Source organism: Cygnus olor, chromosome 6 (assembly GCF_009769625.2).
Source record: "Cygnus olor isolate bCygOlo1 chromosome 6, bCygOlo1.pri.v2, whole genome shotgun sequence".
Classification (NCBI taxonomy): domain Eukaryota; kingdom Metazoa; phylum Chordata; class Aves; order Anseriformes; family Anatidae; genus Cygnus; species Cygnus olor.
The window spans coordinates 170571-191938 of record NC_049174.1 but is presented as its reverse complement, the minus strand read 5'-3'; the positions used below and the strand labels follow the sequence as shown (position 1 = coordinate 191938).

Sequence of the window (21368 nt, the reverse complement as noted above, 5' to 3'; positions counted from 1 at the left end):
AGATTTTAAAAAATAAGACTGAGAGGGGTTGTTGCAAGCTTTTGGATGCTGCAACTATATAAAGGCCCAAGCAGCTCAGCAGTGCTCAAAAATGAAGAAGATAGAGAATACAACATGCAAGAGAATTTCTGTCTAGTCAAATCCATGTAGCTACAGAAGTTCTCAGTATGACTGAAATAATTCAGCAAACACACTCTTTTCACAATACATGTTATTTTTCCTCTAAAATCTATCCTCAGAAACAAAAAATATTTCAATCTTTGCATACTCTGGGGGAAAAACAGGGTGAAGTCATAGAGGTTTATACGTTTGTTTCCAGTAGACCAATAAGATGATTTAACAAAAAGAACCTAAAAGCCTACTCCTCCCAAGTACTCTCTACTATAAGTCCAGAAGAGAAAGAGACAGCGCAACCTAACAGGAATCCCATTGATTGCACTACAGCGCATCTTTTGGATTCTCACTCTTCTTTATCAGAATAAATCTCTCTCCAAAGAATACATAATTAATGCCAGTACATAATTAACCCTGTAGACAGAGATACAACATTCTTCACTGTCTCAAAATAGTGCACAGTGGTAGCTGCCACCACCCAAAAGCAGAATACCTTGGTAAGGTATTACTGAGTCATTCTGGAAATCTTCTGCCTTTTTTTATTTATTGGGTCAAAACACTGATGTGAAAAGGATTTTATTACAGTTTTTAAAGTAACCTTTATTCTATTTATCCTTTCCATATCTGAAGTTTGAAGAGTCAATGAAAATGATCAGCATTCTCATTATATCATTTGATATCAAAATTATATTTACAAGAGGAAATTTTCTAACCAAAACTTGGTGAAGTCAGCATCAATAAAACAACAGACCACTCTGTCTACACACGATTCTATACTGATTATCAATCCAAACTCCATTCCTGGGCCTTCTCCCACATGCTGTCAACTGGCGGAATTCAATTTGCCCAAGCACATGGTTATATACTGCCAACATTTAAAGAAGTGAAGTATATTCAACCAATTTCAACAGAAATAAAGCATGTGGAGTTATGACTTCTCCAGTAACATCTCGATATAGGTGTTGAAACAAATTAAGACTAGCAGGCCACATCAACTTCTTTCCTACTTTCTGTCTCTCCCAGAAGGTTCTCTGCAGCTGAGGACTTCTCCATATCCTTCAGGTCATGCACATGCAAAGTTTAGTAAAATGAAGTAAGACCAACTGAACCAGTGAAGTTAGAAGACTACTTATTTACTGAGCATGCTCAAACTCACTATGCACCAAGGAACAGATTATAAATTTTTATGCAATTATCTTCTACTAAAGCATGATGTCTTAATTATTGTTTGATAGCACCTCTGATTAAGGGAAAGGATTCTCTGATAACATTACATTAAATCTCCAAGTTCTCCAGAAGAACAAATTTGAAGCCTATGTAGCTCCTATCCAAATCCACAAATAAATCTTGTTTATGATCAACTGATAGGCCTATAATTGTTGGAAATACCAAAACTGTTTGATAGACTGTTCAGATGGAAAAGGAGACTTAAAATAAGAAAACACTTGAAATTACGTTAAGTTTATAAGAAATTAATTCTCATCACTGAAGAGAATTCATGATCTAAATTCAGCGCTCAAATGCATGTTTTTGTGGAATAAAGATGAGAACATTAATAGATGAACTTAAGCAAAGTAAGTATCTGCCAGCTACTTTATCTGCTATTGCTGGTTGCAGAGCAGACATACGAAGCTCTACAGCAAAAACTGAGCAAAAAAGCAAATACTGTTTCTCAAGTGTTCAGAAACATGACAACCTGATTTATTCTTGAAAACACATGATTTTTCTTTTCTCTTTTGATAATTGATTTTAGAGCAGCCAGGTCATTCATGTAAACTAGTAAGTGTGTGAATCTTCAGTCAAAGAATGACTGGCAAATAAAAATATCACCAGTTGTGAACGTCTTAGATAGGCTTGTCTTTGCTCTTGGAAATTTAAAAAAACATGGACTAACAAGACACTATTGGAACTAAGTTGTAGCCAACCAAATATGGCTATACTCTATACTGTCTACTTTTCAGGACTAGATTCATGTTTATCTGGTGCATTTTTTCCTTCTGAATATTAAACATGCTCAGTAATAGAAAGTTTCCAAGCAATCCCAAAGCTCTTGGCTATTGCCCCTGTCATTTTTATTTTATTTTTTTTTGCCATGCCAAGCAGTCTTCCACCACACAGATGCAAGCCCCAGGCCAGCCCACGTGATAACAAAAGGTAGTACCTGACCTGATGTTAGGTATATAGGGGATGCGTGTATTGCAAAGAGAAGCTAATACACCCTGGGATAGCGGAAACACACACTAGAATGGAAAGAAGTTCTGCTTGGGGATAGGGAGCCAGGATCCTCCTCCAGCAACTGCCTCACTGACTTCTGCCTCCTCATCTCTGTCCTACCCTCTGTTGTGGCTGCTGCCAAGGTGGGCTCCAGGAAGCCATGCTCAGGGGTCCTGCGCATCAGCACCTCCCCCTCTTGCTCACGTTTGATCCCTAGGTCTGTGGAGCCGTGTTGGATCGGTGAGCCAGGTATGCTTGAGTCAGCCTCGTTTGAGAAGTCAAAGCCATCTGGGATTCAACATATAACATTTTAGTGCTTTTCTATTCCTTTCTTGGCATTCCAACCCAGGCAGGGAAAATAGAAGATTTATGCGGACATGGAACAAACAACGAAACACTACCCATGCTTAGTTAAGTTCGTGAGAACATCCACAGAAAGGGACAAGCGGGCTATGCTGTAGACCAGAGACTTGAAAATGAATGTAATGGCAACTACAGTAAAGACAAACGTGACCCAGAGTCCTGAAAACAGAAGACAGCTGCTTCTTGTCCTGAACATCCTGATTCAGTTGAAGACCAGAAGTCATTAAATCCTTTGGCACACGATATAGGAAAAAAAAAAGTATCACAGGAAAGATGTAATACTTGTTTTTTAGACTCTTGTACCCCCAGTTTATTTTTAGGTTATACTACTTTTTACCTTCTGCCATTTATGCAGCTTTTTAAAATCTGTTGAATATATGCAGAGACAAAGTTCTGTAGGCTTGACAAAATGAATTCAAAGCAAGCTTTTTGCTATAGCTACAACGAAGATTTCACCATATGAAAGTAAACATTACTACATATTTACTGGTCTTCATACAGTCAAGCACACTTCTATATGATCTAAATATTCACTGAAGAAAAATAAGGTATAATTCTGAACTATCCAAAGCTATTTTATGATATATCCCCTCTGTAAGGTGGGCCATATGATGCTAGGAATACAATGTTCAGCTTTTCCATCTCCCATTGCCTTCAGTGGTTGTAGGTAACTGGAACCCTGTCAAGGTCTGAATAATACCATTCATTCCCTCAGCTATTTATGATGTCGTGCAGCTAAGTTTCAGAGTGGATCAAAGAAAGAAGTCAAATTATAAACCAAACTCTGCCACTACAATTTTATGCTGTGCTACACAGAGAAAAGTCTTAATGAACTATTTCCAGCCTCTCCATTTATTTATTTAGTACCTACCTCAGGGGTTATCACCAAATCAAAACAAAACAAAACATCCCAAACCTTCATGTTCATGCAGTGCTCTGAAAATGTAAAATACTATACATTGTTATGGAGTATCACTTTTCAAAAGAAAAAAACAAAAACAACCACAACCAACTGTTCCGCAAACATTCAAACTCAGAAGCCATGTAACAGTGACGATGAATACAGTATGCTACAATATTTGCTGTCAGCAGAGAAAGCTCACCTTCTCTCCTCCAGCGGTGACGACGGATAGAAGCTGTTGTAATGGCAGTCCGAGAAATCCTTGGCACTGTTGGAGTAACTTCTACTTTCAGTACCTTCTGGCCTTCTTGTGATGCATCAGGAGCATCAAAGGGCAGTGAGTTCTTCATGGCATTTGCAACCTAAGATGAAAATAAAATGCTGTACTACTACCATCCTTGACTGCACAAATGGCAGCTTTAGATCTCTTTGCTGGATCCAGTACAGGAAAAACAACCAAGAACTGTCAATTATGCCAGATCCCATCCAGACGGATAGCCCCATCCCCAAGATTCACAGTTGGTAACTAAGCTGGGAAACTCATCACAAGCCTACTCCCAAAAATACAGTTGAATTTTCTCTACTTTTACTTTTTGATGTAATCCACTTTGTTCCAGGTTTGCCCGTGTACAGAGAGAGGTAACAACCTACACCAGAAATTCTCCATCCAAAGAAGATTGCAAAATGACAAGAAAAATACCACTTGTGTCGTATGACGAGAACGGTCACAAGCCGAGCCAATACAAATGGCACGTGGCCTCATACATGGGAGACACAGGACCGGTTTCCTTTCATGTCCCGTTTTCCCCCTCATTCCCTACCACCCCAAAAAAGGATTAGACTCTTGCAAGATTTTAAAAGAATTGCAACCTAAGCAATGGGCGTCAAATCATTAAAATACAGTGATCTTTACAGATCTAATTTTTATTGTAATTGTAATAGAGTAACATATTAGAGTAATATGTATAATATTAAAATATAGATCTAAGTATTGTACATATAATATTGTAATACAGATCTAATTTTTATTATAAAACCAGATGCTTTGTTTTGCATCTTTGAGATACAAAACTCTTTTGGCGTTGATGTTTTAACTGTACCTTTAAATTTACTGTAAAATGCTCTGTTGGATTAGAGATTTACTATTATTAAAGCATCTTTCAATTAATGTTTCCTAGTTTACAAGTAGATTGTTCTAGAAGTAAACTCATGTAGCAGCTCATGATAAGCAATTTACGTCTCTGTGGCACGTGCAGTATTCAGCAAAAATAAAGCTGCTATACACAAAATATGTTCTAAAACTTCAGAAAAAATGTCGAAGTGAACTCACCTTGATTTTCCAATCTTATTGACTTCATACAACCAACCACCATTAAAAACTTTAGAACATTTTAAATTTGACATGTCAACTTCATTCATAGATCTCTTATATTTCACAAATATTTGACTTGCTACATGCTCCTTAGTCCCCCTCTAAGGGGGAACACAATAGGTAAAATAAGGTCAGAGACAACCAGACTTAAAATAAAACAAGCATGGAAAATGTATCTGGTTAATCTCTATAAAATCCTACCTGCCAATAGCTGCCACAATAATTTGGGTAGTCTATTCTCCCAATTAGAGTTTACAAGAAGCATTATGAAAAGCAACTTTACATCATCTCCTTCTCTTGCATCAGAAAACGAAGTTTAAAATTAAAAAAAATCAGCAATGGAATTTCGGAGATCAGAATTCACTATATGACATGAGAAACATATCTCGAATATATACGGTCTGCATGTCTCAAATACACACGGTCTGCATGTTAACCCAAGGCAGGGGCATGTAAACCCTTTTTAAAGATACAGATAAGACTATAAGGTGGCAGTTCTGTCCACCCAAATGAAATACAGATCAGCTTTAGAATATACGTCTTTGCAAGATATTCCATTTTTCTGACAATGCATGAACTTTCCTTCCTTTCAGGACATATTGTTTTTCTGTTCTGTAACACAAATATGATCAAGCTTTTTTTTTTTTAGTTGTATAAAAACGTGTATCTAGCTGCTGGAGTTGATACAACTGTTTAGCACATGACTACAATCAAGCATTTCCTAGTTTTGTGCTGTAAGCAACATTTTCCAATGCTCCTCTCAACCTAGTGAAAAAATTAAGATGTGTTTAAACTTCATCAATGTTGTCTTGATATTCTGAGATTCCCAGAGGCCTCAGAAATGTGAGGGACATCCCACAAATTCCTTCAATTCCTAAAGCCCACATACACTAAATCTGCTTCGCTAATGAAGTCATCTTTACTTAACATTTGCAAAAACACAAGCTAGGAGAGATCTACTAAACCAATGGAACAGATTCTATTCGCAGAACTTTCATTGTATGATTTGTCTTGTGAAGACATCAAATAATGCTTGATTAAAAAATAAATTGATGCATACTATATGCCTTAAAAGCTCTGATTTACAAGTGTTTATCAGTACCACAGTAAAGTAAAAGTGACTTTCCCGTAAGTTCTAATAGGCAAACCATCCAGCAACCATGTGAAGAAATGAAACTCATTCAAGCATTAAAGCGGAGATGACAGGACGTTAACTAATCAAAGACTTTTCACTTCCTGGGAAGCTGGAATGGCTGTCCTATAGTCGATCCTGACCTTCTCCAGCTGCTGCTGTGATTCTGTAAATCCTCATTAAACACTTTCTCCATTGACTTCTTGCCCGACTTCTAACCAGCCTAAACATTCTTGGCACCAGTGTAGAAATGCTCTTTGTCATTCTGCCTTCCACATGCCCACCTCTGATTTGTCCTTTGCTAGTCAATTCTCTCAGCCTCACCACAATTGCTCTCCTATTCACACACAGGCCTTTTTCCATGCTGTCCTCCTGCAGTGGTACAAACCTCAGTGCTTTCACCCCATCCTTGATCTCATAAAAGACTTCAGAAACTAATTTCTGCTGTACTGACCCAAAGCAGATTAAGTTCAACTATATACAGTGGTTTATCTTCCAATCCTCTCCTTTACTAACGTTTCACCCTCTTTTGACAAGTACCTTTCTCAGTATACAGCATTAAAAATATGAAAATTAGTAGATTTCTGCATTAGAACCAGAGAAGTGACACAGCACTTTTACTCGAGGAGCTGTTTAAGAGCTGGCCCTTTTTAACAGCACAAATCATACTTCTGGGGACTGAGAAGAATCACATTGAAATAAAGTTCATGCAACTGTAAAGCAATCCGAACAGACAGTTTGAATGAAACACAGTCATTCTCCATCAGGAAAAAATGAAAAATAAAATCTGCAATACTTCAGGATGGAAAAAAACATTGCTTTCATTACATTTTAGGCTCCCTAACAACAACAGGCACTAATCCTGTACTAAAAGGTGGGAAAGCAAACCAACAGCAGAATTCAGATTTAGCAAGCCACATCTGCAACTGGCAATGACAAAAGAGGACTGGTTTCATGCCAGATAGCCACTCTTGCCCACCAGAAATAAGCTCTGACAAAAAGAACATGCAATAAAAGCAGTAAATACATAATAAAAAAGAACACTGGATAAAGGTGTTATTACAACAGGGACTTACTGATCCATGCCTCTATGGACCAGGCTAAGAACGCCTGTGCATCTCTGCGCTGAAGTAAAGGATTTCCTTCTGAAACAAGTGCAGAAGCTTTGTGTTCAGAGGAAGACGTTATTTGACTGGAACTGAGCTACTCACTCCTAAAGTGCAGCCTACCTTAGCAATAATATTGAATCACTTTGATTAGTTTCCAACTGTAGAAACTTTCAGTATTCGTGACTATAAAACCAATATCCAGTATTTGTTAACAGATTCCTTCCTTCTACCAGAAAAAGCTTTTCCCTTGCATTAATTCCTGCCCTTTCCAGTGCAGTCTCTGGGTAATGGTGAAAAAATGGCTTGGGAGACTGCTTCTATATCACAGACACTTCATAGATTCCTTATGCTGCTATTTCAGGATTTATTTTTATTCCACAGGCAATATAAACCTATTTAAATAAGAACATGGATTTACTATATTGTCAAAAATATTTCTCCAACAGACATACCCAAACACAGGAAGTGTGATGTTTCTCATTGTAATGACTGATAGTATTCTCATAATTACATGAATAGCCTCAGTACAGATATCTAAAAATAATCCTGCCATGGAGGATTGCCTAAATATTAAATGGACTTCAAAGAATTTGCTGCTGTTAGGCAATCCTAGGCAGAGACCAAACTTTAAATATATCTGGGATGATGCACAGATGATATTTTATTTGGTGCCAGTAACTGCAAGAGTTTAAAATACAAAATTTTATGTAGCTAAATCATATACATCTCCTGGAGACTACTACTAGGTAAAAGGACTCAATATTTGAAAAGGTCAAACGGTTTGGTTATACAGCATGAGGCCATAGACATGCAGGTCATTTTTTAATATGAAATGATAATTTATTAATGCTGCTTTTCAAAAACTGCAGTGAAACAAGATGGGAAACAAGGCAAAGATCAGGGCAAGAAGAAAACACACAGATATGCCTGCACATGTATGCATGAAAACCTGACAAGTGTGCAAGTGGAAAAAATTGGTGATACCATGACATCGCCAAAAAACAACAGCTTGGAGTGGCAAAAGTATCTTTTTAAGAACAGACATTCCAGAAGATTCTTACAATTAAAAGTCACCTCAAAAGACAAACTGATTTTAAAAAGTCCTAAACAATCAGGATTGAAAATTGTCCTATCATCAATTGAATTAGGTTCCAGATCCTCCTACACACCTTTTAAATGTTGTATTTTGATAGGGTGGCCTCATTCAGCAGTTTCAATATTTAATTTAAAACTCTCCATCTGATGGAGCAATGAGTCATTTCCAAAAGGAATCAGCTATTATAATAATTCAATGGATACCAGCCATTTAAAATGCAGAACTCTCAGAAAGCCTGTAGATAGTTTTTACAGCCAATATTAATTCATCAAGAGAATAATTTTACTTAACTTATTGGAGGAGAGAGGCATGTCAGACTGCCACAAAAAAAGGACTTTTGCCAATCCACTCCTTTCTCAGCTATATAAAAAAAGCCTTGAAATTCTACTGTTGGTAGTTTATAGGAGGACCAAAGGCTTCTGGCCACAATTCTGAGAAACTGAGATTATATTCTATTCAACTTATTTTCTCCTCTTTACTATTCTTTCTTATTTTAAGTCTCATTCCTACATCTGACAAAAAATAAAAACCTTCCATTCCTACTTCCTTTGTCAACCTCCTCATCCTCTCCAACCACATGGACCTACATTCAGCTTAGTTTCACCTCTTTCCCTGCTTCATTTCTTTTTTTTTTGTGACTGGGACAACAATTCTAGTGAAAACTGGGGGTAAAAAAGACAATTGATCATAAGAAAACCATTCTATTGATGCTCCTCTAAAGGAGGTAAAGATTAAAATGTGTGACTTTAATCAATCAAAATCCAACACTGACTCTGGAGATAAAACTCTTCTGCACTTTCAGCTCTATCCTGTTGCTGTTTTTTCTGCTGTGTTATCAGTTAAACCACAAAACATTCTAAACCCGTCTGAAGGTCTAGAAGCAAAGAATATACCTGTTTGCAACCAACGTCCTATGACATACGACCATTCAGTTAAGCTTCTTGGAATCACTCATTAGTAGCTGGTGCTAAAACAACAAACATTTTGATCCAACTGTACAACATTAGAAAATCCTAGCTTTCTGCATTAATGAGCTCTAGAAGACCCCAACACCCTAGCAGATAAAGCATGGTATAAATAGCTATGTTAAAAACACCAGCTGTTAACAACCACTTGTGTTTGGGAATGCAGTAAACAGCGACAAATGCTTTCATTACGAGTCCACTTCAGAAATGCATCCATATTCTTCTTAATCAAATCCATAAATTTCAATAGATTTTTTTTCTTACCAACAGAGGCTGTGAGTAAAGTTCAAGCTGTGCTCTGTAAATTATGTCCTCCAATACCTCCTGACCAAGATCCCATTGACCATTATATCTAAAAAGTAAAAAAAGAAATTTATCTTTCGTATCTTTGGAACTCACTGGTCTTTTTTTGCTGCCCAAATACAGCTTTTCACTTCTTATGTGGAAAGTTCATCTGTATACATCAAACTGTATACACACCCAGCCCCTCTATTTCTTTCAGAAGTATGGACAGAGTTTTGTATTACTCTTGTTGCTGTAATGAAAAAGGATGCTCCCTGACACCTCCAAGTGAAAAAAATGTTGATACCATAATCAGGACAAACTTAAAGAATAAAAAAATGGGTCAAGATATAAAGGTTTACAATACTTAGCAGGACTCAATTTTAATCAGAAATAGATCTTTGCTACCTCAGAAGCTACCGACATTCGAGAGGACTACACTTCAAGTTACCGTGGCAGCCAAGCTCATTATGCTTTTGAACAGAAGGTTATCTGAAGGTAGTGGAAGCTTAGGAAAAGATGATGCCAGGAGCCTCACTCGCTTCAGCACCCACTGCTGGTGTTTCACCACCTACTCCAATGCTTACAGAGATACTCACAAATTATCAGTTGGCTGACTGAGCAAGTAATGGGAAATACACTAATTTGAGTTAGATTCCTGTGTCCTAAGAGTTCAACTCATTTCTTTCAATTATAAAAACAACAAACGCTGCTATTTTAATTCATGTAAAACTAGCCATTTCTTCTTTTACAAAAAAAAATCTACTTACATGGCATAATAGACACCTGTGAGCAGCTGCACCATGAAGTCAGGGTCCAACACCACTCTACCACAGTGTTCTTTCCAGCGTTTCTCATGCTGCCGTGGAAATCCACTCACACACAGCCTGAAGAAACATACCATTGTAACAAAATGTTAACCCCAGAAATATTACAAACATCTTTACATCAAAGCGATTTCCTTTAATTTTTAAAAACTGTTTTTCAACATTTAAGTACACAATATAGAACACTTATGTTGCTCTTCCAACCATTAAAACAGTTTTAAAAGTGTCTTAAGAAATGACTTGCTGATAATCCAGAGTATTATTCCCATATAGCCATCAGCTGTTTTCTTCAAATCATAACCAAAATGAGGCAAGACATTCTCTACTGCCAGCCACCAAATACAAGGCTCTCCCAGAAACTCAGTAACCTAAACTAATTTTCTTAAAAGGAAACAGTTCAGTGGTATAGAGAGACAGGTCATCCCCCATCTAATGTATACTGACAGCATGCAATTACCTTTTACCTTTGGTTAACACAGATATTGTATTCTTGAGAGCTATTTTCAGCTGCCTTCTAAAAAAAAAAAAAAACAAACAAAAAACCAACCAACCAACAGCCTTCTGGCCCTTGACAAAGTGTCTGCTTTTTATACTACATAGCACTGACTCTACAGTTTAAAAATAAGATGAATTTATTCAGAACTTTAATACCTGAAACTCACATGTGGAATGTGGAAACAATACATGGCTACTAATACATTTAATGTACATTTACTGTTTCTCTAACCTATTTAGGATTTTGCTCATAAAAGAAAATAACAAGCAAGACGCCTTAAAAGCAACAGACATGCTAAAACACAGCATTTGATTACCTGTTTTCCATCAGACATCTGAACATGTAACTTCTACACAGCGCAATGATCCAGTAATGCCTAGATTAGTTTACCCCTTTAAAACTACCAAAAGGGATTGCATGAACTTCGTGAACACAAACTGACACTGATCAAAACAGTGAATGAAAATGCCAATTAGCCACCAAAAAATCCAAGAGGTTTCAAGGGAGGGGGGGGAGCAACCCACCTCTCACAAAAAAAGTATTTGTGTGTTAATGCTCTTTCCAGAAAATGACACCTTATACTTGTTTTTTGATTCTTCAAACAAAGATGAGCAAATGCATCTGGTAAAGAATAAAAGCTAATACCTAAAGGATCTCCCAGCTATCATCTTTAATCTAAAACCCATGCAATTTATTATTTTGAAACATGTTTTGCAGCCTCAGTAACAAAAACCGTGGCCCAAGTTCCTTTCTAGGTGACAAGCAGACAGTGCCACAATGAAAAGCAACTACCAGCTTGATATGGTTGGTGTACTCTTTCCACCAAGGCAAGCTGCATAGATCAAAGTATCCCAATGGTTCTGCAGGCTGCACTGCAGACCTGCACAAAAGCTTTTAGAAGCTTCACAGTTACACAAGGAGGATCCCAGAAGTTTCAGTTTCCAGGTTACTCCGCTCTTTGTGGAACAAAGTGACTCCTGCTTTAGGCATCCAATAACTACATTATAAATTATTATAGAACCTGTGAGTGTAATAACCAGAATACAAGTTAAAAATGAAGTTTACAGTAAAGTTTCAATAATGCATGCTTAGAAGAGCAACAATGTGCATAGCTTTAGCTAAATGAATACAGTTCTGGAAGTTGTATTTAGAAAATTAAGGAAAATGACTACAACTCAATAACTCAAGTTGAAAATGGATTCCTTTAATGTGCATGTTACAGAACTGTGACCACATAACACAGAAGACAAAAACGTGCAACTTTTACTCAATTCATCATAAAATAATCTCATTGTTGTAAATGGTTTGTTGCATCCAAACTATTGTTGCTGCTGCACTGTTCCAAACAATAAAAAAAATCCCTAGCCTATAAAATGTTCCCTCTACTCTCTACTCAAAGAATAGATCTGATTTTCAAATGCAGGGAAATTGAACACACTTGCCAAATTCAGCACAGTCATAACTCAAATGAAGACGATGGAAGCACACCAAGAATTAAACCACTGCCATCAGAAATTAGAGGAAGGAAAACAGACTATCATCTTAATTAACTTTGTGTGTGCATTACTAGAGAAAACACATTATCAGAAACTTGCCTGATCCTTTTTTGCCGTGCAACTGAATTGCATGTAATGTTTTTCTTTTATGACAGTATTGTGCTGAAGCAAACAAGCTAAAAATCAAACATACTTAAAGAGATCGCTCTGTTTGGGGATAGCAGGGAAGAGAATTTATCTCATTTTAGACAAAATTGCTTATAGAAACAGGCAGATGGGAGTATCAGAAATACTTGAGATTTTCAGAGCATAAAGCAGTGATCTTTGCCAACCAGATGCTTCTAAGACTATCCAAGCAGGAGATTATGTAAAGGACATGTATAAGAGTTTGAGAATTCACAGTACTGAATTCTCCAGAAAATGGAATGTCATTCCCACTGTGGAAAGAAAGGAAAAAAAAATAAACGAAACTAAAGCCCAGGATATTGTTTAAGCACTTTATATAAACCATTATTGGAAACAAGACACGTTTATATTTGGAAGCAGAGGAAGCTAGATGCATTCCTCACAAGATTTTAAAGCTGATCATACTGAAAAGTATTAGATTTACCTATCATTCAGACAAAGACAAATCAGTGTGAGCAAAGTTTTTTAAAAAAACACCTTATTTTCTTCCTCAAAGAACAGCAACAGAAAAGTTACGTAACTGGAATGAAACCCAATGCAGCAGTAAGATAATCTACGTGTTTTATTTATATCCAAGCATAGCATCAAATCTGCAATTAAGTTGCAGCAGGACTGACTAAAAATTACATGTTTTAGGTTATTAAATACAAGTAAATTCATTCTTTTTCGCTGGAATAATATTTAGAAATCTAGATTTACCCTGCAAAACTACATCAAAGGCAAATGTCTCACCTGGAACCCATCCTACAAAGTGATTGGTAAGAAGAGGCAGGCATATAGACAATAGCAGAATTGTAGCACAGCATGAGAAAGCTCAGCACCTCGAACCTGAAAAGAAACAAAACTCAGTCTCAAAACTGCCTCACAGGAAAGTGTGTCAGAAGTAAACACACAAATCCTGAAAACCTCTCCCATTATAATTCACTAACTTGAAATGGGACATTAAACCTTCACTTTAAATTGTTATTACTGAAAACCATTAACCTATGTAAGAATTATGGAGGGAAGAGCATATGGCATAAAATTTGGACAAAGAGCTACAGAGCTGGACAAATCTGTAACACTTAAATTTTTTTTTTTTTTAATCATTTTTTCCAGAGCTAGCTTTAAACACAGGTAAAGCTGAGAGTCACTAGAACAGCAGGGCATTGAAACAGCTAGTCATACAGCTCAGTCTGCTCTTCAACATGCAAGGGACCTGGCTAAAAATGCTGGCTACAGTGACTAATGATGAGTAGACTCCCAATCTTCCATGTCCTCAGGCAGCAGAAACAGGAAATCCAGCTTCTAGTATCACTTATCCCTAGTTCTATCCGTGCACTCAGCTTCATTCCCCTTTTCCTGTGGAAAAAGCAGTCCCAGTCTCAAGCGAGAGTTGATTTTTATTTTTTTTTTTAAACACTTCCAGGAACATTTGAGTTGACAGGAATAAACCCAAAGATACTCCTGACAGACACAGCAATGACAAAGAAGTTACTCACATCTAAATTAATAGTAAGAACACATGAAGTTCAACGCAAAAACAAAAAATATACCTCAAGACTACTAACTTGCTCTCTAGCTTTATTTCTCAACATTTAGCGCTTGGAAAGGACCAAATACAACCTATTTGGTCTTAATGTTTAAGGACTTGTTGACTGCTTAGCGAAGTACCTTGAATGTTACACTACATCTGATACCTACCGGTTCTGTGCTGTGAAGGTTTCTCTTTGAGGATGAAGATCACTGTAAACTACCCTGATGAGATCATGCTGACAGAGAGCTCCTTCAGTTAAAGCCATGGATCCAATTGTAGAAGGCTAGAAGTAGGTGATGGGAGAGGGAGAGTAAGTAAACCATAAGTAAAAGGTCTCCAAAAGCATTAAAACTCCTAACCACCCAAGCCAAAATACACACTTGTCTTGTGATCTATAAAAAAGAAAATTGTTTCAGAATACAGTAAATCTAAAAACATTATCTGATTTCGTTATCATAAACTGCAGTAGAGGTGGTGAGACTAGTTTTCAATTTTGATTGTTGCATAGTCATCTAATTGCACAGACCTCTTGTACAGTAACAGTAGAGAAAGAAAAACATGATTCCAAATTCAAACAGTATTAATGAGGAAATAGACTTCTCTTATCATAACACTTAAGAAGCAACCCATCTGCAACTACAACACAATTAACCTCTGTTCAGAATGGGCACTGTCAGCAAACATTTTTTCAACATTTACATTACTTCACTATTGCTATTATTGAATTGGATTACATTAATTGCTGCAAGACAGTGACATCAAAAACACAGTGCAACAGGGTGCACTTAAAATGGTCTGTTGCATCAAATGGATGCGGTTTTCATTGCTCTAATAGATCCAGGTCTCATTTACCATAGCAGTTCTCTTACCTCATGATATATGGAGGGTTTAGATAATGAAGGGATGGTGAAAGATAAAACTTTGTTGTTTCCATCTTTGTCAGCAATTTCCTGCATTTAAAAACAAACAAAAATAAGCAACAAAAAAAATTAAGTCAGGACATGGAAACTTATAGAACTCTTGAAAGGTATTTAAACAGTAGGAAGTTAGTTGCTCTGATCTAATAAGACTGTTAACACTTTAAAGTCTGTGTTTGCAGAGTATCAGCAAATCTATACACATTTTAAAAATGGGAAAGACCTCTATCACAGACGTCAGTTAAAAACATCATTGGCTCCTAGATCATCGTGACTTCATCAAAAAGCAAGAACTAAAAGCTTCTCTAGCCCACCTTTACATTATAACATTTATTTATAATAGAATTGCATAGTGGAGCAAAGCTAAACTTTAAGCTTGAAAGATACAGACACATAAGAGCTGATGAGTCACTTTCTGACAATGGCCAGCACTTCATAATAAATGCACCGCAGAGAAAAGGTGAAATCAAGGGGACTGGCAAAGCCTCTTCAGGCATTCTATCAGTAAGACATATACAGAGTGTTTTCTCAAAAGGCTTCCAAAGTGATCAGATTTTATAGTTGCTAGGCTGCTATATAAGCAAACCCAACGATTTATAAAGCCAGTACTCTAAGAGCAATTACATAAGGTTGTACCAAAAAGGAGTCTAAAACCCTGCCTTTTCACTTTGAACTGTAAACTACAAACAATGAGCTAGTCATTCAAGATTACACAAGAACCTAGTCCAAAGTAGTACGGCACTCAGAGTAGGCTTTAAGAGTCACAGTAGGAAGAGAACTGATGGAATTTCGCAGAATGAAAAAGATTTATCATTGTCTTTCACCTTCCATAGATTGACAAAGTAACTTCACTCCTTCAGTATCAGTAGATGTGCAAAGCAATAACAACTGAACCAACGAAAAAAAAACTTAGAGGTAGCTACTGTTCATTTTGAGGCCTCTTTCTGAGTTTGGAGAGAATGAAGAAATTACTGTCCTTAAATAACATTAATCACCAACATGAGTTTCAAAGGAACTACAAAAGGACCTCTATGAGAAAACTGATGCCAAAGACAAATATTCAACCCAACAAACAGTACCAACAATTAGCAAGCCATTTCCATTTTTTTTTTCCTATCAGAATAAATCTAAAATAATTGGATTTTCCATTCCAGTTGTTTGAGCTGATCTAGACACATAGCAAGAACTTTTAATTTTTTAAAGAATTTCAGTCTCATCATGGGTACAGTTAAAAGGAGTGGTTCACTATAATAGTAGAGAGAAGGGCAATGTTTCAGTGTAATATGCTTTCAAGTTAGATAAAATGGAAATTCCCATCAGAGAATGCCTATCTTAGCAGTATTTCCAAATTTGTTAGTCTCATAATATGAGTAAACATTTCCAGGATAAGGTAAGGATATAAAAAAACAACTGTTATAACCAACAGCCAAACCTAATCTTCTACAGTTACTTTTACTAATTCTTAAAATCATATTTCCACTCAAGACAGCTATCTGCCTGAACTGTATACATGCATGTATTCAAGTGCGAACATGCACAGTAGGTTCAGCTTCAAACTGCACTTAAAGACCTATTCAGAGTAAGCTGGGGTGGTGTGGGGGGGAGGCGACACAGGAAGATTGACCAAACATATGCTTGACAATCAGGTCTGTAGAAAGCTGTATGTTTCACCATTAAAGAGGAATACTTCATTTTCTTACATGTTCTTACAGGTATGTAACACTAAGAAAGCCCATGAGATAATCCTTTTTAGTTAAAATGTCTGTCCCAAAGGGATTTACAAACGATAAAGAATGTCTTTGCAAACACGTTTTTTTTTACTAAAACTTAAGTAAACTATGCTTTTTTTGTATAGATTAAGTGTGTTTTCATGCAACCATATTATAATTTTAATTATGTTCTTCTAATATTTTACTTTATTCCTACTGGTCAGTGATGGAAAACTTCAGATCAAACCTTTCCTCATCCATCCTCACTTACCAAGTTGTAAATGCCAAGCAGCAATGCTTCAATGCAACCATTACTTTGCCTATCCCTGCTGGCAGTAAGACGCAGATACACCCAGATCAACTCTGGCAAAAACTGCAATGTGAACCTCTTCAGCCGAACTTCAGAACTGCGATATAGTTCAAAGAGCTGGTGGCAAACAGGCTCCAGGAGCTGTGAAAAGGCAAAAAGGGTAATAAATTAACATTAGGCTTCTCTAACAAGGGAGAATGCAATAGCAAACATAAGGGATATGCAATGCAGCCATCGCAGCCAGTGCAGATGTTCCTTGATGTCAAGTAAATGAACGAACCAAAACAAATTTGTATTCCTTTTAAGGAGATCTATAAGTAGTAAGTACTTTTTCCCAAGGAGAACAAGTAAGCAGTACTGGGAAATGAGAACACTATTCTCTAGGGCTGTCAGTATGAGAATTATTTTGTACACAGGTACTAATTAAAGGCGTGTGACAGACTTGTGGCTTGAACTATGCACACCATAAAACTTTAATAGCACATTTGTAAGGTTTAGAAAGCTATAAAGGTTGAAGATTAGTAGCAACTGCTAATGATCAGTCTATTGACAGACATATGAATTAAGTTCTTAGCAACTACTTTTTAATCTCAAACCCAATCATTGTGCATTTATTCAATACAATGCAAAACCATTTTCCTGCCTTGAGCTGCCCTTTGGGTTTCAAAAAAAGACCCTTATCAAGTCAGTAAGCACAAGAAAAAACAGCCATTTTAAGAGTCTACAATGCTAAGTCGATAGTTAGAATGCATCCACAAAACTGCTAGTGAACATACAAAATAATAACAACACCACCACAAACACGTCAAACTGTCTCTCCCCTTCCCATAACTAATCAAGTTTTTAAGACCAGAGTCAAGAACTACTAAAACACAACATGTATTCAGAGAGGAATTTTGATACAGTCTGAGAACAGTATCTACAAACAATATTTTTTCCAAGTTCTTAGGAGATGGGATGATCTGACCTAAGGAAAATGTTCATGGGGTTTAATGTCCAACAAACTGAGGTATCCATGTAACCTAAAGAGCCTCTATTCATACAGAATAGTTACACAGTCAGAAGAAAAGAGGCCAGAATATCACATAATTCTCTTTCTAAACAGACATGCTTTATGCCTCTCTCATATACACACATGAAAACATTACACATCAAATTACACACATCACTTTTTAGAATAATAAAACTCCTGCATTTGACCAATATGATAGAAGTCATACTGGTGAGACAAAAAGGCATAAATATGAAATACCCAGTGCAGAGCAAAAGATCAGAGACTGTATGTATGAATCCTCTTTCAGTACAGTCTCACTCCCCAGGGTTATGCAGGTTAAGCCTTTCAGAGAACAAGCGACATGCTTCCTAGATTTTGATGCACTCTTCAGTTAATTTGTCTAATCATCAAAATCTTAGTACCCAGAATTTCCTGTAGAATTCATTGTCACTGCTTTGCTCTGCTGTATGAGGAAGAACTTCTGTGGTTTGTTGCGAACCATCCTCTTAAAACTCTGAACAAGTCCCTTGCTACCAGCAGAGAGGAAGAGCCATTTCTACAAGTGCTTAGCTTGGAAATTCAAGAAACATGCAAGGCCATAAATCTGTATGACTGTAAAACTTCATGTATACTTATTTAGACTTAGGTATTTTACTCTAGTACTTCAGAGACACCCAGCATAAATTTGACAGTAGTTCTATCAAGATAGCTACCTTAAGAGAGCATCAAGTTTACAGTGCCCAAGAAAATGTGAACACGGTTCCATTTCTAATGCACAGTATCCTGGTCAAAGAAGCATGCTATTTTAAACCACTGATTACATAAGCCATAACATCACATCTATGTAAAATAAAACTTTGCTAGCAGACAAATCTCTTCTTATGCAAGGCTTGGTGTAAGCATCTTGAGTAACAAGGCTTCTGATTGACAGCCTAATTATTCTAAGCTAAAAGCCTGTTTTTACAACAGGAGCAAAGGCAGACTCCACATGAGATGGAGGGAAGAAAGCTGACACTAAGAATGCTGACAGAATGAGCGAAGTCCAGTAATTTGGAGCACAAAGATTCTTACAAGCCATGTATGTAATATACCTTAATATGTCATTTTTTATTTGGGATCTAAGTGAAATTAAAAGCCAGTAAATCTTCTACTGCGAACATTTTGACAGCATTGCCTTATTAAGTGCATCAAACTTTTTTTATTTAGCATATTTATTCTGGTATGTCACACATGTATAGCACCTTATGTTCTAAAGGTGCAAAAGTATACTGTCTTAATATTTACTTAGTGCAAATTCCTATCTAAAAGTAACACTATTAAAAGCATCTGTTACAGTAGACATTCAAATCCTCAGAGAGAGAAATGTATTCTCATTTTATGAAAAGCCTAGCACATTTCAGATGGTCAAACAAAAAGTGGTTAATAAATAATTCAGAGATCACTGAATATATGTGTATGCTTTCTTTAAAAGAAAGCATAAACAGAAAGAAAGTGTTAAAAAAAGAAGAAATATGGAAATAAATACAAGCACATCTGCAAGGAGATAAACAGGTGCCAAGATGAGCTAAACAAATATTATCAGAAAGTAGATATATACAGTGGCATTGCTATAAATAGCGCTTCTGTTAGATTAGAAATGACAGTCGCCCAAAGCTGTTTCCTTTTTGAAATTAGTCAGTCTAATACAAATCCCATTAAACAGTGGAAAAGAATAATTTATTTTAGCTGAAGTCAGATTAGATTCTACCAGAGTTGGTTCTACTTAGTTACTGAGTTAATTCTACTTTCTTTCAAATGAAAGTTTCATAAAATTAGTCTTTTAAGTGAGACCACGCTGCCTAGAAACATACAGCAATATCCAGTCACTGGTACTGCAAGCATGTAAATACTGCTCATTTCTAGTAGTTTTCATATTAGTTGTGCTAAAACAGCAGAAATGCTACAACAAAAATATTTTCAAAGCCACAAAGCCACAAATTTTTCCTATCAAAACACAGTATGATCTTACTCCACCTGAAAACACAAAAACTGATACTAAAATAACGAATAAAATGCTTTTATTCCAACCTAATTACTTGGCTTTTCAAAAAAAAAAAAGCCTTTTCCAATGAATTCTCTAACTACAGATGTTCAGAAGACACTGGATAAACAGAGCATTTGTCACCAGTAGTGGATACATACATGAACAGGCACACACTTTTTTTAATCCCAAAGATCTTTCAGTCCAATGTTAAAGTAGACTGAGTAGCGCAGCAGTCAACCAAAAAAATAGAAGCCAAAAAGACCATTACAATCATCTCTCTTTTCTGACAAACTAAAACCAGGCATTAAAAGAGCTCTCCCGTTAGCTTAAAGAGCAATTAGCATAACAATTAAAAATAATATTTTTACTGACTTAGATACAGTAAGTGGCAATGACATAATTTGCAGACTTCATTTTTTACACCTCACAGAGATACACACTAGTCATGTTTTAAGGAAGTTGACTAATTAATAGGTTCAAAGTTTGGCTTATTTTACAAGGTTGCCAAATCTTAAGAATCATACCATCTCATATATTAAAGTTAAATATAACTTGTTATAAAATGTATAACAATGATTGGAAATGCTTGTCTTTTTGATGAATTCAATCACAGTAGAAAATAACGTGCTCATTTTAGGCTTAAGTATAACATGAAGGATGAAATTAGGTGTTATTTCAGGAGTACTAAGTCTGGAAATTGCTTGGCATTGCAAAGGTGATCTCATTTTTGTTTCAAGCCGAGCTTTCCAGGTTAAATCTAAAATAGCCACACATGAATAGTCAATACTTTAATTTCACTACTGCATTAGCTTAAAACTTATAGACCATTTATGTCTATAACCATAAACCAACTCAAAAAATTATTAAACTATCTGAAACACAGTACTTCCAAAGCACTTTACTTTAGAAAGCAAATGTTTTGCAAAAAAAAAAATAAAAAAAATTACTCAGTTAAACAAGCTACTTATGAGCAAAATCACTCTCTCCTCTTTATATAACTTGTATTCCAGTCACTATCTTTATTGTATTAAGAAAAACAGAGAATTCCATAAAAACTAGAAAGTAACAATGGTATTTAACTTGACAGTTTGCTTGCCTTCATTTCTTAGCTCTGGAATTGGTAGACAGTGTCAAAAAAGAAACAGTTGCTTGTTTTGGTTCTTAAACATGGTAGAACCACATTAAATGAATAATACCATTCTTATCAAGATAGTACTGTGATTCTAGCAAAATTCAAGTCTGCCTAAACAGCAGCCCCTTTCAGGAAGTTTTAAACAACTTTAAACTTTATGATTAAGTTGTACTAAAAAAATTACTTGTCCATCATGTTAAAGAATCCAGCAAGT

The 21368-nt window shown here is 36.2% G+C and overlaps 1 protein-coding gene across 13 annotated transcripts in view; it reads right to left on the bottom strand.

The window, feature by feature from the left end:
* Positions 1-21368, bottom strand: part of FAM126B (family with sequence similarity 126 member B) — a 56268-nt gene that overhangs the window by 6585 nt on the left and 28315 nt on the right. For 9 of the 13 annotated variants that reach the window (XM_040562394.1, XM_040562399.1, XM_040562404.1 and 6 more), the window contains 8 exons: positions 16967-17146; positions 14939-15019; positions 14237-14352; positions 13286-13381; positions 10319-10435; positions 9531-9618; positions 3795-3954; positions 2449-2616 (listed from right to left, as the gene is read on the bottom strand). In XM_040562394.1, coding sequence (XP_040418328.1) covers positions 2449-2616; positions 3795-3954; positions 9531-9618; positions 10319-10435; positions 13286-13381; positions 14237-14352; positions 14939-15019; positions 16967-17146 — 1006 coding nt within the window. The remainder of the gene's footprint in view (positions 1-2448; positions 2617-3794; positions 3955-9530; positions 9619-10318; positions 10436-13285; positions 13382-14236; positions 14353-14938; positions 15020-16966; positions 17147-21368) is intronic. The other 4 variants (XM_040562405.1, XM_040562407.1, XM_040562409.1 and 1 more) reach the window with 1 other exon arrangement.